The sequence below is a fragment of the Schistocerca piceifrons genome, chromosome 3 (assembly GCF_021461385.2).
Source record: "Schistocerca piceifrons isolate TAMUIC-IGC-003096 chromosome 3, iqSchPice1.1, whole genome shotgun sequence".
In the NCBI taxonomy this organism is placed as follows: Eukaryota; Metazoa; Arthropoda; class Insecta; order Orthoptera; family Acrididae; genus Schistocerca; species Schistocerca piceifrons.
The window spans coordinates 680,195,197-680,212,330 of NC_060140.1; the positions used below are offsets into that span (position 1 = coordinate 680,195,197).

At 40.3% G+C, this 17,134-nt stretch overlaps 1 protein-coding gene across 1 annotated transcript in view; it reads left to right on the forward strand.

Annotated features, from left to right (window-relative positions):
- The window catches only part of LOC124788959 (cationic amino acid transporter 3-like), a 102,750-nt gene extending 90,379 nt beyond the window's left edge, over window positions 1-12,371 (forward strand). The window contains exons 9-11 of the mRNA XM_047256248.1: window positions 4,192-4,294; window positions 7,829-7,982; window positions 12,216-12,371. Coding sequence (XP_047112204.1) covers window positions 4,192-4,294; window positions 7,829-7,982; window positions 12,216-12,371 — 413 coding nt within the window. The remainder of the gene's footprint in view (window positions 1-4,191; window positions 4,295-7,828; window positions 7,983-12,215) is intronic.
- The last annotated feature ends 4,763 nt before the right edge of the window (window positions 12,372-17,134 follow it).

Here is a 17,134-nt window from a genome sequence, read left to right on the forward strand (position 1 = left end):
AGATTATTCTTTTGTACCCCAATTTTCTTCTTTTGTGCATGTTGTGGTGCACTGCCTGATTGACATTGCCACAACACAGTTCACAGAGAATTTGTGAACAAATAATGGAATAAAGTTTACCACTGATGAGAAAAACAATTCTTTCCTAAAAATATTTTTACAATATTATGAATCCATTTTTCCTTTACAGTGGGTCATAATGAGGAAGCTGAGACAAAGAATGAGTAATATTTGAGATTTAAATGTGTTGTTCCAGGAAGATAGATCTATTTTAATCCAAAATTAAAAGGACACTACAATCAGGATATTAAACAAAATTAGTCACTAGACTGAGAATTTCTTGGTAAGGAGCACACAATATGTTTTCTTGGGTAGGAAGTAAAGAAATTACATACAAGATACTTCAAATATGGCACAGGGAAGAGCACTGCAGCTCTTGCAATTCATTTTGTATAATAATGACCTGGCAGACCATATTAATAGTAACATGAGAATTTTTGCAGAGGATGTAGTTATCTATAATGAAGTATTGTCAGGAAGAAACTGCACAAACACTCAGATCTCGATAAGATTTCAAAGTGGTGCAGAAATTGGTAACTTGCTTTAAATATAAACAAGTCTAAAATTATGCACTTCACAAAACACAGGAAAGAAATACCCTATGCCTATAATGTTAATCAGTCATACTTAGGATCAGTCATAATAATTTCTTAGACTTTCCCAGCATTCATTATCGTACGAGATTTTGATGTTGTAACTTGGTATCTTCATCTTCAACTTATGAAGATGCTGCGTTATGACATCAAAATATCCTGTTGGGAAGACACAGGCCACCAACAGTATACCTGATTCTATGAGACGAGAGAATCAGTCATTTTTATGGAAATACTTGGGTGTAATGATGTATGTGCCTATGAAACTGGATCATTACTTAAGCCCAGTCATAGGTAAAGCAGATGGCAGATTTTGATACATTGGTAGGATACGGGTAAAATGCAATCAGTTTACAACAAAAATTACTTACAAATCACTTGAGGAACCCACTCCTAGAATATTGCTGAAATATACTTGATTCATTCCAACTATATGGGATTCATTCCAAATAGGACTACCAGGGGATACTGAAATAGTGAAAGGATGGCAACATGAATGGTGACAGGTTTGCTTGACCCATGGGAGAGAGTTAAAGAGCTTCAAGAACCAGTGTTAGGAGAGGAATATATTATCAAGGTGGTTAGGCCAACACCTTTTAACCAAGCTCAGGAATGAACATTAGAGAGAGAGAGAGAGAGAGAGAGAGAGAGAGAGAGAGAGAGAGAGAGAGATTTTCTCTTGCAAGAAGATGAGATGGGAGTGTTATAAGGTATGGACTTCTGTCCATTCTCTCCTAGCATATTGAAGTTATACATCAATGTTAACTACCTTATACAGATGGTACATCACTCATTGTGCTCACCCAGCATCACAGAGTAGCACTGTGCAATGCAGGAAACCTTTTCATAAGAAGTAATTTGGCTTTATTTGATGAACTCCTCCATTTCCTTCATAAAACTTGTAAATTTGTTATGAAAGAGGTAAATATATATAGAGATTATCGACAAAACTGTTCAGATTTAATCTCAGCCTTCATGAAGGCGAGCCTTCAGGTACATGAACATTATACATTAAAAGGCATAAGCAGTGGATACTTCTGTAAACTGTACTGGTAACAACTTATGATTAGTGATAATCTACCCATACTGATAATTGTGAGAAAGGCAACAAGAAGGCTGGGTACAATCAAATCAGAAAAAAAATTCCATAATTTTATTTCAGGACCATTACAACAAAAAGAATTACTGCTTTACAGTGACCTAATGATCTTTATAACCTCTTTCATGCCAGAATTGACAACAGTAATGTCTGTTTATGAAGCATCCAACACCTGACTAACTTAATCTAATGAATCTGCTTTCAATGACCCATTTCTTGTTCTTGTTTTCTGCTACTGTTAGGAAGAATTCATGTAACTTAATGACTGATAATTTGAATATAATATCATCTGTTCTGCTGATAAACTGGCAGAAAAAATTAGTAAGATATTGTGTACTCCTTGCCAAGAAATTCTCAATCTAGTGACTAATTTTATTAATAAGTTCCAATTCACTCAAGATTTATTGTTGCAACAGTGCATATGGAGTATATGAAACAATTACTTTTATAGCTTAATAGTGCAAGTGGTCTGAGGTACTGGGTATTGACCAATGCTGAAACACCCACATTGGTATGTTTATGGGCAGTAATGTAGGAACTGACTCTGGCATCCAGTCAATTGTACAGATGACAAATACTGTGCTGGAATATGTTATGCTGTGCCTGCTTGCCCAGTTCATGAAGTACTATAAGAATTGTTGATTGATGAGTCTCATAAATCACTTCTCATTCCATCATACCCAACTTATGCTCAACTGGAGACAAATTTGGAGACCATACTGGCCAGGGAAGTTGCTGCGCATATTCCAGAGCATGTTGAGTTTCATGGGCAGTGTGTGGGTAAGAATTATCATCTTAGAACAACACATCACCTTTCTGTTGGAAAAATGGCAAATGAAGGGGTTTAACAACATTCTGCACATACTGAGCACTGGTTAGCATCCCATCCAGAAACACCAAAGCTGAATGAGAGCTGTAACTTATCACATTCTAGACCATAAGACTTAGGGTGGGGCCAGTGTGTCTTGACCAGATGCACTTTACAAAATAGTGTTCACCAGGTCTGTGTTATACACATGAACAACCATCACTTGCATGCAGGGAGAATCTGTTTCCTTCACTGAAGACCATAGCACACCATTCAATTTTTCAAGTGATCTTCTGACAGTATACTACTTGAGCTTGTGCAAGTCGATGCTATGGCATGAGTGGAAGATCGGCTAGAGGTGTGCTCACCTGCCAATAACTGGTTCACAACAGTTGGTGCTGATGCTTCATCAGCCCTCTTCTTTGTGATGTGGAAGCTGTAAAATGAGCCACTGCTGATCTTACAATATGATGGTCCTGGTAGGTATCTGGGCTGTGTGGACATGCAGAACCTTGTCTATGAGTGTGAGAATATTCATATATCCACTGATACCAGCATCATTGCCAGCTGAAGCAGCATGTCCAACATGTGTGGCAATTCTTCAAAAGGACCATTCCACCACTCAAAAGTCCACAATTTGACACCTTTGAAGCTCACTCAGTTGACTGCGGGAAGCATGAATGTGCCTCTGTGGTACTGTTGACTGCTTGCTTCACACATTTGCACCAAATTGAGCCTTCTGGCTATGAGCATTCCCTATTAAAAGGTGGACATAGATGGTGCTCTGGTAACTATGCCACTATGCTATCTGGTGGTGGATGATGTTGAAACCATTATCAGTACATCTGTTAACCCCAGGTGACATATGCCACCATCAAATCAGAATCAATATCATTTTTCCAGGTGTACTAATTTTTTTTCCAGCAGTGTGTTGTCATCAAGAATCTGAATATCATTTCCCTACAGGGTTTCTTTGTTTCATATTTCACAAGGTTCTGAAGTGTCTTTTATCTGATCGTGGAACTTTTGTGTGTAGTTCACAGGTTTTGCTTTTTTTAGAAGACACTGAAAATTTTTGCAGTATTGTTTGTAGTACAACAAATTTGCCTTGATTAAAACAATTGCTCTACATGAAATATATATTACATGTCTGGCAAAAACTGCTCAACCACAGATGTTAACATGTGTTCTTGGGATCCACTGTAACTGCCCCTGACTTCTCATAAAGAAAAACTGGATTTATCTTATTGTAAGAATATTTTGAGAAAATAATTGAATTTATCTCCTATAGTATACACTAAGAAAATTTATTCCTGTTGTTTTTTCCAATAATTTCTTTGTGAGTATTGTATGAGCCAACAGTTATGAGTAATATGAAACTGTCCTGTTTCCCTCTTAGCTAAATCTAATTGACTGGGATGTTTTATTGGTGCCATTTGACCATAACAGGCAGGCAAACCATTTATTATAGGCCACACAAGTGCTTCAAGAAAGAAAAATGTTCAATTATTTTTAGAAGCCTAAGTGTCCATAGTGCTAAGGGTTTTTCTCAGATTAACACTGTTATATTACATTCACTTGAGCCTTCTGCATTTCTTTATTAAATGTAAAATGTTTTCATTTTATTTCAGCTTTTATGGCACTCATCTTCAATGTGGATCAGCTAGTTAGCATGCTATCAATAGGAACATTGACAGCATATTCTATGGTCTCTGCATGTGTGCTACTGTTAAGGTAATTACTTACATTTTTTTTAAAAATCTACATTTAATTGAAACATAGTTGCCACATCAGCAGAGAGTCTCTACAGGCCTAGAAATTACAAGAGACTCAGCAAGCTTGTTTTAAAGTTATTTGTTTACTGTTCTGTGAAACATTGCATCATCCACAATACTGTCCCACTGTGAAAGCTGTTCTCGAACACAAGATGATTTAGTTGATGTTCATAAGCAGCTGACTAATGTCAAATGACAGGAAACTGCTGCAAATGTGTGTGTTGTTATAGCTCTCAAGAGAAACCAAAGGTATCTCTAGTGAAACCAAAGGTATCTCTAGTGTGGGTTCCTCTGCAGGATTTATGGGCTCTATCACTAGTCATCCACTTCACTATGAGTTGCATGTCAGTGATAGGACTAGATAACTTGTACAGATGAGTTATATTCATTCTCCTAACATGCAGCTTTGAGGTGCTTAGGGAGTTACACTGATCACTCTAACCAACAGCTTCAAGATTATTTCTTCCACAGATGTCGAAATTGAGTCAGTGAGCCTCACTTAACCAGTTGTGAAATCTACTGTGTCCTGTTTCAAGAGGAGTTAAAGATGAAGGGGTAGGGATCTGTTAATAATTGGAATGTCAAACATGTGGTATAATGTTGTTGCCCTTGTGCAAATGACAGTAGTGGATGGGAAGTAACACCAGGTCTACTCCGTGTTTATGCCTGGAGGACTCATTCAACATGGTGAATAGGGTATTGTGGCAGTTATGTAGGCAACAAGGCACGAATAACTGCAGATTGTGGTGCATGTTAGAACAAATGTACCTGTCACCTGTGCACTAAGGTCATACTTGCATCTTTCCTTTGACAGCAGAGAAGGTTGAGCTGCTGGAGTTGGCGATCACATGTGCATGACATGTGCTTGCGTGTTGAAGGAATGGTTTGTGTTTCTCTTTTTCTGATGAAGGCTGTGGCAAAAATCTAATGTGTTCATAAATAAATATTTGACAGATATGTTCCTAGCATAACAGTTCGTGATGGAAGGAACCTCTCTGGCAAATAAAATTTTGAAGAAATGGAGACTACTGCATAACAGGTATAAAACAAGACATAGGGCTATAGATAAGGAGATGTCGAATAAAACGTGTTTGGCAGTCAAGAACACAATGTGTGAAGCTTTGAATGACTACTGTAGCAAACCCATCCACCACTCTAGCTCAGTGATCAGCATTTCTGGCTGCTATGTGTAGGAACCAGGGTCAATTCTCAGTACTGCCAAGGATTTTTCCATGGTGGGAGGACTGAAAGAGGAGTGCATGCACTTCACCTCATGATGCCAACTGAGGAGCTACTTGAGTGAGAAGAAATGCTCCAAGGTCAAGAAATATGACAACTTCTGAGAGAGCAGTGTGCTGAGCCCACACTCTTCCATATCACATCCAGCACTGATGCCACTGGCAGAGGATTGGTTTGTCCTGATAAGGCCATCAGTGCCAGAATGTGGAGTTTTCTCTTTTTTTCACTGATATTAGTATCAGTTATGTTGAGGAACAGCTGAAATCACTAACACTGAACAAAACTCCAGGGTCTGATGTATCCCTAACAGATTCTATACGAAATTTGCAGCTGAGTTAACCTCTTATCTACTGTAGAGCCCTAAACAAAAGACTTTATCACAACTGTCTACAAGAAGGGTAGCACAAGTGATCAACAAAACTACCGTCCAATATCCTTAACATTCATTTGTTGTAGAATCTAAGAACATATTCTGAGTTCAAGTATAATTTCATATCTTTAACAGAATGGCCTTCTCAATGTAATCCAGCATGTATTCCAGAAACTTTGATCATATGAAACCCAACTCAGACTTTTCTCACATGATATACTGAAAGGTATGAATCAATTCGGTCAGGCAGATGCAATATTTCTTGATTTCTATACTGATTATTAAGACTAAAGTTGTATGAGGTATCAAGCAAAATTTATGTGTGAACTGAAGATTTCTTGGTATGGAGGATGCAGCATGTTATCTTGGATGGAGAGCTATCGACAGATGTGGAAGTAATGTCAAGTGCGTCCCAGGGAAGGGTGCTGGGACCACTGCTGTTCATATTGTATATTAATGACTTTGCAGGCAGTATTAACAGTCAGACTTCACACAGATGATGCAGTTATCCATAATGAAATACTACACTATGTGCTCAAAAGTATCCAGACACCTGGCTGAAATTACGTACAATACAAGATCATGGTGCCCTCTGTTGGTAATGCTGGAATTCAATATGGTGTTGGCCCACCCTTAGCCTGAATGACAGCTTCCACCCTCACAGGCATACATTCAATCAGGCACTGGAAGGTTTCTTGGGGAATGGTAGCCCATTCTTCATGGAATGCTGCACTGAGGAGAGGTATTGATCTCAGTCAGTGAGGCTTGGCATGAATTCAGTGTTCCAAAACATCGCAGAGGTGTTCTACAGGATTCAGGTCAGGACTCTGTGCAGGCCAGTCCATTATACGATGTTATTGTCATGTAACCACTCCGCCACAGGTCATGCATTATGAACAGGTGCTCGATCATGTTTAAAGTTGCAGTCATCATCCGCTAATTGCTCTTCAACAGTGGGAAGCAAGAAGGTGCTTAAAACATCAGTGTAGGCCTGTGCTGTGATAGTGCCATGCAAAACAACAAGGGGTGCAAGCTCCCTCCATGAAAAACACGACTGCACCACAACACCACTGACTCCGAATTTTACTGCTGGCACTACACACACTGGCAGAGGATATTCACTGGGCATTCATCATACCCACACCCTGCCATCGGATTGCCACATTGTGTACCATGGTTCGTCACTCCACACAACATTTTTCCACTGTTCAGTTGTCCAATGTTTATGTTCCTTACACCAAGTGAGGTGTTATTTGGCATTTACTGGTGTGATGTGTGGCTTATGAGCAGCTTCTTGACCATGAAATCCAAGTTTTCTCACCTCCTGCCTAACAGTCATAGTACTTGCAGTGGATCCTGATGCAGTTTGGAATTCCTGTGTGATGGTCTCGATAGATGTCTGACTATTACACATTACAACCCTCTTCAACTGTCAACCGTCACTGTCAGTCAACAGATGAGGTCGGCCTGTATGCTTTTGTCTTGTACATGTCCTTTCACATTTCCACTTCACTATCACATCAGAAACAGTGGACCTAGGGATTTTTAGGAGTCTAGAAGTCTTACGTATAGATGAATGACACGAGTGACACCCAATCTCCTGACCAAGTTCAAAGTCTGTGAGTTCCAAGGAGTGCCCCATTCTGCTCTCTCACTATGTCTAATGACTAGTGATGTTTCCAGAATGAGATTTTCACTCTGCAGTGGAGTGTGTGCTGATATAAAACTTCCTGGCAGGTTAAAACTGTGTGGCGGACCGAGACTCGAACTCAGGACCTTTGCCTTTTGCGGGCAAGTGCTCTACCAACTGAGCTACCCAAGCATGACTCACACCCTGTCCTCACAGCCTTACTTCTGCCAGTACCTCATCTCCTACCTTCCAAGCTTTACAGAAGCTTTCCTGCGAATGGTCACATTTTGCCAAACAGTTGGTCACTGGTGTTGCATGTTCATAGAAGGAAGGCAGAGTGTGAGGGATGAAGATCGAAACCACACTCTTGGGATGTCAATTCAAATCAGTGCTGAGGTGGAGCAGGCTGTGCACTAATTCTTTGCATTGCAGGACACTGAGTTTTACCAGAGCAGTTTCTTGAAACAGATTGCATGCTATGACAAATGTTTCAGTGTTGGTGGCAGTTAGGGAAAGATTCATGATGCCATGTCTTTAATTTGAAACTTACTTTCAGAATGACCCATGTACCATCTGCCACACACTCTACAAGTTTTTCAGAGTATGGATGTAGATATTGATGTAGATGGTCTGTACTTATGAAGTAACTTATGTCTACCTGCAGGCTCAACACCATGATTATAAGTAGTTTAAATCGTACATTTTTTAATCAGTCAGCTCATACAAATACCACTGCATGACAATATGTAGGTGTATGAAGTGGAATGATGGGCTCAGCTGTAGGTATGGCAGAATTCAGGTCATTGGTAGAATATTAGAAAAATTCAGCCAGTCTCTTCCTGGAATACTGCTCAAGTGTGTGGGACCCATACTAAATAGGACAAACATGGGGCTTTTAATATGTTCAATGAAAGACAGTACAAATGAGTATAGGTTTATTTGACTGATGGGAGAGTGTCATAGAAGTGTTGAAACCCAGATTGACCAATGTTCGAAAATAGACATCAACTAGCCAGCAAAAGCCCATTGTTGATTGAACCGAGCGAGGTGGCGCAGTGGTTAGCACACTGGACTCGCATTCGGGAGGACGACGGTTCAATCCCGTCTCCGGCCATCCTGATTTAGGTTTTCCGTGATTTCCCTAAATCGCTTCAGGCAAATGCCGGGATGGTTCCTTCGAAAGGGCACGGCCGATTTCCTTCCCCATCCTTCCCTCATCCGAGCTTGCGCTCCGTCTCTAATGACCTCGTTGTCGACGGGACGTTAAACACTAACATCCTCCTCCTCCTCCCATTGTTGATTGTCACAATATGGAATTGCCAAACATTTGGCCATTCTCCTAAAGCCATTAGTGTGAAAAACTGATATTTATATTAAATATTCTGGTTATTATAATGAAAAATAAACATAATTCAGGTTGAATTTTGATGCTGGGTCACTGTTTACCATGATTCTACATAATTAATTAATGTCACATTTGGAAGCTGTTCTCATAAAGGAAATGGCAGACCCTTTTAAACATTGTGTCACCTCATCTTGCTTGCAGTGGGACAACAGATTCTATGGGCAAACTGATGATGTGGCTATATGGAAACATTTGAAGAAACTGTCCTTCAGATCATCAGATTGTTGATGTCATACATTGCTGATACTTTTGTTACATGATCTCATGGATACCATAAGAGTTTCTAAATTTTCTGACTTACATTACTTCTAATACAAAGCTCACTATGAAAGAAGAGAAAATAAGTCAAATTTAATTTTTGGATGTAAGGTACTTAGAAAACCTGACAGAACTTTAGGGCACAAAGTCACAGGAAACCCACTCACATAGATAGGTATCTTCAAAAAATTCCAGTCACCCTCCCAAGAAAAAAAAGAAAAGTGATTGGAACGTTGATGGACTGGTCTAAACGAATCTGTGAAGCACAGTATGTGGAGAAAGAGCCCAATCATTTAAGAACTACTTTCAGAAGAAATGGCTGCTCTGACAGGAAGATAAATAAGGCACTATACCCTAAAAGGTCTGGAGTACCTAGTGAAAGAGAACCATCTAAAAGGAATGTTTTCCCATCATTCCTAAAAAACAGCTGAGTGCTAAGCTGCTGATAGCTGATTGTGGATTTAAGGAGGATAAACATCTAAGGTCATCATTCTCCTGTTCATCTCCCCCCCCCCCCCCCCCCCCTCCTTGCCCTTTTTTTCCACTTTCTAGGATGGAATCAGCGTACTGTACCTGTCAGAATCTAGAGTAAATTCTATTTGTAAGTGTGAGGAAATGTTTTAAACGTTGGCATAGCATATATCCAATGTAGGACATCAATCTGAAATTCACCTACTGGGATGTGAGAAACTACCTAAAACCACATCCAAATTGCAGATTCAAACATGAGCTGATGCTCCTCCTAATCCTGGAAGCAGGTGCTGTAACATTCGTGGTTATCTGAGCAGGTCAGAGTACTAAAAGAACACAGTATTTAAACAATATTTAAATGAACAAGTAAGTTGCATTAATATTTGGTGAATGCAAAAGTATCTACCCACCACCACTTGCTACAGCAGGAGTATACACAATCTCTTTTACATGTGATCAAGTACACCTAGGAACTACAAAAAGAAGCATTAACACTCAACTTAATGAACACAGAAGCAACTGTTGTCTGGGAAACATAGATAAATTGGCCGAAGTAGATCATGTGATGGGAGCAGGAAACCAACAAGTTTGTTTCCCCAGTACTTCAGTTTTATCAAGAACCAACTGTTAGTGTTCCAGGATATACAGAGAAGACATAGTAATTCAAAAGAGAAGTAATTTAACAGAAAAGAAGAAGGATTGAAACTAGACAAGTTCTGGGCTAAACAAAATAAACAGCACCAACTCTTCCTCATCACAGGCTTAATAACACATCTTGGCATGGCCCCAATAGCTGTTGACATCACAACATGAGTGTTTCTTGGATGGATGTAAACGGTTTGGCTTGCTGATTGTTTGAGTTTGGAACTGTCACCTTAGACTTTTTAGCCTTTGATGATATCTCCAGCATTGGGAAAGGAAGCTTTTGATGTATAAATATGCCTTGAACCATGACATAAGTCCCATAGAAAAGGATTCATCAGTGACATGAATACTAGCTATGAATGTGTGCACTGTATCCTCCTACATACACAGATTACAAAACAAGTATTAAGTGGAGATTCTAGAAATATACCTCAGCCCCCTGTGTATCACTCCCATAGGGACCAAAAAGTCAAAATTAGACCAACTACAGCACACAGAGAGGCACACAATCCGTTATTCTTCTACACTCCAAGTGTGATTGGAATGGTAGAAACTGTAACATAAGGTAAAAAAGCTATGCACCTTCGCAGTTGTTTGCAAGATATATACAGGATGTTAAAAAAGTGTCAAATATTGAGAGTTGATAATAACCATCAAAACAAGAAAAAATTCCAATAAAATGGGCTGTAAAATGCATTAATTAAGAGCTATGGGCACACATTTGTCTTTCCTACTGTGAAGCACATCTGTTCTATTGAACAAGAGCTCATAGCTCATAAGGTATGAATTTCAGAGCCCATGTTTACTGGACATTTATTTCTTATTTCCGTCCATACTTCCTTCTCCAAAATATGGACTGCAAAGAACTTGCATTAGAAGAGTACTGAAGATGAACTATTGCTCAAAGCTCTTAAGGCATATATTTTAGAGTCCACCTTCATTGAATTTTTTTCTGGTTTTAATAGTTACTATCACCTCTCAAAATAGTCAACTCATTTTTAACACCCTTTGTGTAGATTTAGATGGTATGTCAGGAGTTATTTGATGGTATCTACAAGAAGTCAGTCAGAAAGTTGATAAAATGGGGAAACAAAATGTGTTTGAAATGATTTATTTGCAACAGATACAGTTATGTGAGATGTAGCTAATAGAGCGAAGTATCCAACCTTAAAAACCAGTTGTGAATATCCTTGCCTCAAAACATTTTGATCTGTCTACATGGCACTTACTTTTTTTCTACAACTACTTTGGAGCATACATGTCATATTTTTCTTTCCTTTTCATTTTTGTCCAAAACCTGCCAGCTCTTAAACTAGTGGTCTTCCTTCATCCTTCTTTAATCTGCCTATCTTACTTCTACTGGCCTCAAGACTATAATTAAGTAGCTAATTTCCTTTGTTTTCCATTCGCGGTCTGTTATCGTTTACTGTGAATAGAATAGAGCTGGTGACTCGTGAGTGAATACAGATGTATGCCTACATAGATATATGTCACTAATCTTGTAGGGACATGAGGTGATGGCTTAGTTTGCTGTGCTCAGCATGTGGACTACAGATGGCAGTTATTACATTCAATAATTCGCTGCTCTGAGTTCACACACATTGCTTCAAACTATTCTGTGTAATAACCTCCAATAGGAGAGAGGATATGAACATTTATTTCTCTCAGCAGTAGTGAAAGAACTAGTTATTAGTAAATAACAATAGAATAATTAAGTGCTAGATCACAGAATTTACAGAGCATCCACACTGTGGAAAGGAATAAGCATGAGACAGCTCTCCAAGTGGCAGGTGCATGAACTCCTTGACATTCTGTGGCAATCAGCTGATTGTGCATGCTAAGCATGTGATCTCAAGTGGTAGCTACACCAGGCCCCTGAGGAGAAGCGAAGCTTCGTCAGCATCCACTGGGCTCAGCGTCATCTAGGAATCTTGAAGGAAAATGTACATGATGACCAGACCGTATCTAGCATAGAGGCTGTGGCACTGGAGAGATGGGAGGCAGCCAACTATGTTTAGATGACAGTGGAGGTGGGTGAAATGGCTACAGAGTAGTGAGTGTGTTTTCTAACACAAATGCAGCCTTTAGAGGGTTACTGGAAACATTGTGCTATTTGCCAATGATTAAAATGTCCAATGTCTTGTTATGATGGAGCCAGGTCATGGTGGGGGCCACTACAAGGAAGCATATGTGCTGTCTGACACCATTTCTATGGAGCAAGACATGAGTACTGTTGGACAGTTCCTGTGTAGAAATGTTGGTGTGATCCATAACAAAATAAGGGCTAGGGTCGGATTTGTGAGATGTGCTCCCTCAACTGTGCTATGAAATCTGGCAGATGTGAATCACTTCCTGTTGAGGTGTGTATATTGACAAAGTCCCCTGGCAGCTACTGTGTCTTGCCATATACCATTCTTGTCGCAGCTGCATCAAGATCTGGCTTACACACTGCATACAGGCCAAGTAGGACAAATAGGAAGGTTGTGGTCCACTTAACACATGAGCACCATCTTAAGAGATCTGTGCCATCACTCCTCATACCAGATGCTGGCCAGGTAGTAGCTTGTGGTAGAATGGTGGACTGCACTGCAAAACTTGCTGAGATGCACAAATAGCTCCTACTCAAACTGGTGCCATCCGTCAGTAGTAATGTGTAGTGGGCAACAATAATGCGCAACCCACTGAGACATGAATGCTGTTGCCAGTGCCTCTGTAGAGTTGTTGTCCACTGGGATTGCTTCTGGCCAACATGTAAATCTGTCTGTGATTGTCAGCAAATAGTGTTGCCCATCTGACTATAGCAGGATTCCCACAGTGTCAATATGAACATGGGCATATTTCTCAGTTGTCTCCAGAAAGTTTCCATTGAGTGTGTGGACATGGCACAAAACTTTACTATGTTGGCAGCCTAGGCATGCACAAGCCCATTCCTGGCAACACTTCTGTAGTCTGTGTCATACATAATGGGCATGGACAAGTTTAAGCATTTCCCCTGACTCCTAGTTTGCAGAGGTTGTGAAGGCTATGAAAAAGAGGTTGCAGAGCTCTGCTAGCACATACAGGCAAGTCTTTCCACTGGTGGTGTCACAGTATAATTGCACATCCGTTCCTGGCACATTTAGAAATTTGAGTTGAAGGCCTGTCTCAGTATCTTTTAGTAGGTCATGGAGCTCCTGATTGGATTGTTGTACAAGGTGTCAGCTACACTATTAGTCAGTCTTAAAACATGCTGGATATCTGTTAATAATTGTGCTGCGGAGTCAAGTTTGTTGAATAGTCTGGGCAAGCACTTGTCATTGCCTTGGTGGAAGGTATGCCTGAGGGCTTTATGGTCTGTATATATTGTAAATGCCCTCACTTCCAGCTGTACATGGAAATATCTCATCACCGCATAAATGGCCAACAAGCCTCTGGCGTACATGATCATCATTGTGTGAACATTAGTTTGGATGAGAAAAAAGCAGGGGGTTGCCTTGTCTTGTTTACATATTATGGGAGCTGAGTCCCAGTGGGTGTCTGGCTAGCATCCACTACTAGTGTCAAGGTTGCATCTGCCACTGGATGAATGAGGAACACAGCATCAGCAATGCTTATATTGCATCAATGCATCAATCATCACCAGTATCCTATGTACGAGTGTTTTGCCTTTTGCTTTTGGACCAGCCAGTGTGGCTGTGAGTGGCTCATGCAATTTGGCTGCCTGTGGCAGGTGGCAGCAGTGAAAGTTGAACACATTGAGAAATCTGTGTAGTTCCTTCGCTGTTACCAGATGCGGAATATTTAATATGGCCTTGACCTTCTATGGTAAGGGGTATGATCCCATTGACAAAATTTGATGGCCCAAGAATATTATTTGAGGTTGGCTAGACACACATTTATAAACATTCAGGATGATACCATGTGTGGCCAGGCACCAAAAGACTTGCTTGAGATGATGCTCGTGTTCCTCCAGTGTTTCTGAGAAGACAGGGATATTGTTCAGGTATGCAAAACATTTCAGTAAACCTCGTAGCATTGAGTCTATAAATTGCTGCCACATTTGTACTGCACTCCTCAGGCCAAAAGTAATAACCAAAGGACATAAATAAATTATCAAATAGGCCGAAAGGCATTATAATGGCCATTTTAGGGATGTCTTGTTCGGCAACAGGAATCTGGGTGTACACCTTGGCACAATCAAGTGCACTGAGCACTTGTTTTCTGCTTAAGACATGGTTGTAGTCTTTCAGATGTGGAACAGGGTAATGGTCAGGGATGTTCCTTGCATTTAAGGCACAGTAATAACTGCATGGTCACCGCACACCAATCTCTTTGGGTGTTAAGTGGAGGGGTGATGACAATGTGCTGCTGAATGGGCAAATGATGCCTTTGTCTAACATAGTATCATATTTCACTTTCCCAATGGTGTATTTGTCTGGAGCCATGTGTCTGGGCCTGCATGACATCAGGAGGGCCTGCTGTTGTGTTTATTTTAATGGACAGTATCATGGCGTAACCTATTGTGGGGTTCCGGGAGGCCTTGTGAGCAACAGAAACTTGTTGAGTAGTTTGGTGTACTCTCCTTCTGCAACCTGGATGACATTGGCATCACAGCTAGTCACATGGTGTTGGAACCCAGCCATAGACAGCATGGTGACAGTGTCCAGCAAGTGGGCATTGGTGACATCTGAGAGCAGGCAGTAGTGTGGTTAGAAGTCTGCCTCAATTATCAGCTCTGCCACATCTGCCTCAAAGAAATTCCATGTTAAAGTATGTCACAGTCCCAGATCTAGCTCCACATGTTGCATGCTGTACATCTGGATGGTGGAATTGTTAGCTGCTGACAGTCTGAAGTTTGGGGCTGGGCAGCACTTATGCAGTTTGTCTTTCAGCAAAATACTCAAGTACAATCTCGTGTCAACAAAAAATTTGCAATCCAACTTGTGATCAGTAATAAACAGGTTGGCAGAGGAACAATCAGATGCATCAATGTCTTTCTGGTATTTAAGGTTGACATACTCACATATCAGATTACACTTAATGTGCTTGGTCACCGAACTGCTGAGGGTATCAGAATATGTTAGCTGTTGGTGACTCGTCAAAACAAAGAGTGTTGGATGCATAATAATTCTATGATCTCCATCAGTATCTACCTTTAACATGGCAGTTGGTGAGAAGTTCACTGTATTGTTTGCTTAGGTTGTAAACTTTGTTCAACAGCCCATCATTCAGTTGCTGTTCCCGCACCACGACTTTCTTTGTCAATTTGTCGCAATCAGATTTGATGTCCATTGAAGTACTGCTGCACATTATCATTTGGTCAGTCAGGAGGTGGGTATGATGGCATCCTGTATCCAGTCAGCCAGATCAGCCATATTGTCCAGAGGCATTTCAGTATGTGATGCAGTTATGGCCTTTACTTGTGCTGGCAACCTAGTGGTCCATAACATGTGTAGTAGTGTGTCCAGGATGGTGTGCACATAAATTTTGCTTCCTAGGTGGTGGAGATATTCTGAAGGCTTTCTGTCACCTATATCCTCATGGATGAGCATTTGCTGTACCTTTTCTTCCTGTGAGGCAAACTCTCAACACGATTAGAGCTTTCAGTTTCAGGTACGCATCTATCTCTGGTGGTGTTGTTATAATATCCTGTACATCCACCGTGTACCTGTGATCAAGCTGACTAATGACTAGTGCAAATTTGGTAGAATCATTTGTTATTCCAGAACACAGAAAACTTGCCTGCACCAGCGTAAACCAGAATATGAGATTGTTCAGCCAAAACGGTGGAAGCTATACTGCCAGCCAGTCTTGAAGTAACAGCTGCATTGTTATCTGGCACATTTCTGATGTGTAGCACAATATCTTCTATTGTAATCCATACTCCTCACCACGATCATGTCAAGGTCACCAGTGTTGCTAATCTCATCGGGATACGAGGCTGCAGATTATTTTGATGTGCTCAGCATGTGGACTATGAATGGCAGTTACTGCATTCAACAATTCACTGCTATGAGTTAATATATGTTGCTTCCAACTATTTTGTGTAATAAACTAAATTAGGAGAGAAGATATGAACATTTATTTCCTTCAACAGTAGTGGTAGAACAAGTTACAGTCAGTAACAACAGAATAATTAATTTCTAGTTCACAGAATTTATGGAATGTGCATGTGCATGCCACAGCAAGGAATAAGCATGAGGCAGCACTCCAAGCAGCATGTGTGTGAGCAGTCAGCTGATAGCACATACCAAGCATGGAATCTCACATAGTCACCACACATATATATAAAAGGAATATGCACAGCTACTAAAAGAGAACATACACACAAACACAGTGAGAGCGGTGGAGGGAGGGGGGGGGGGGGGGTGAGAGATAGATAGATAGGTAAACAGATAGAGAGAGAGAGAGAGATTACAGTATAAAAATTTTCAACAGCTGCAGCTTGTCTCTTTCATTTATAGAATCTTTCACACTGCAACAACACTTGTATTTATGATTTTCAGTGTTTGGTTCTTCAACTTTTGGCTTGTAGTCTTTGTATTTGGACCAGCTCTAAATGTGATAGCCATATAATACAGGGTGTTTTCAAACAAGCTAAGTCTGTGACAAGGTAGCTTGTAGTCTGATCTATGCCTCCTTTCATAAGCTTGTCTAAAAGAATCTTCTTTAAAAAGTTGTGGGTTTTGTAACTTAAAGAGGAGTACTTCATATATAAAAAGACAAGGAGTTGTCAATAAGGCAATGAATTTCAATAACGGTTTACATGATTGGCTGCTACTAGTTCCAATCACAGGCTTAT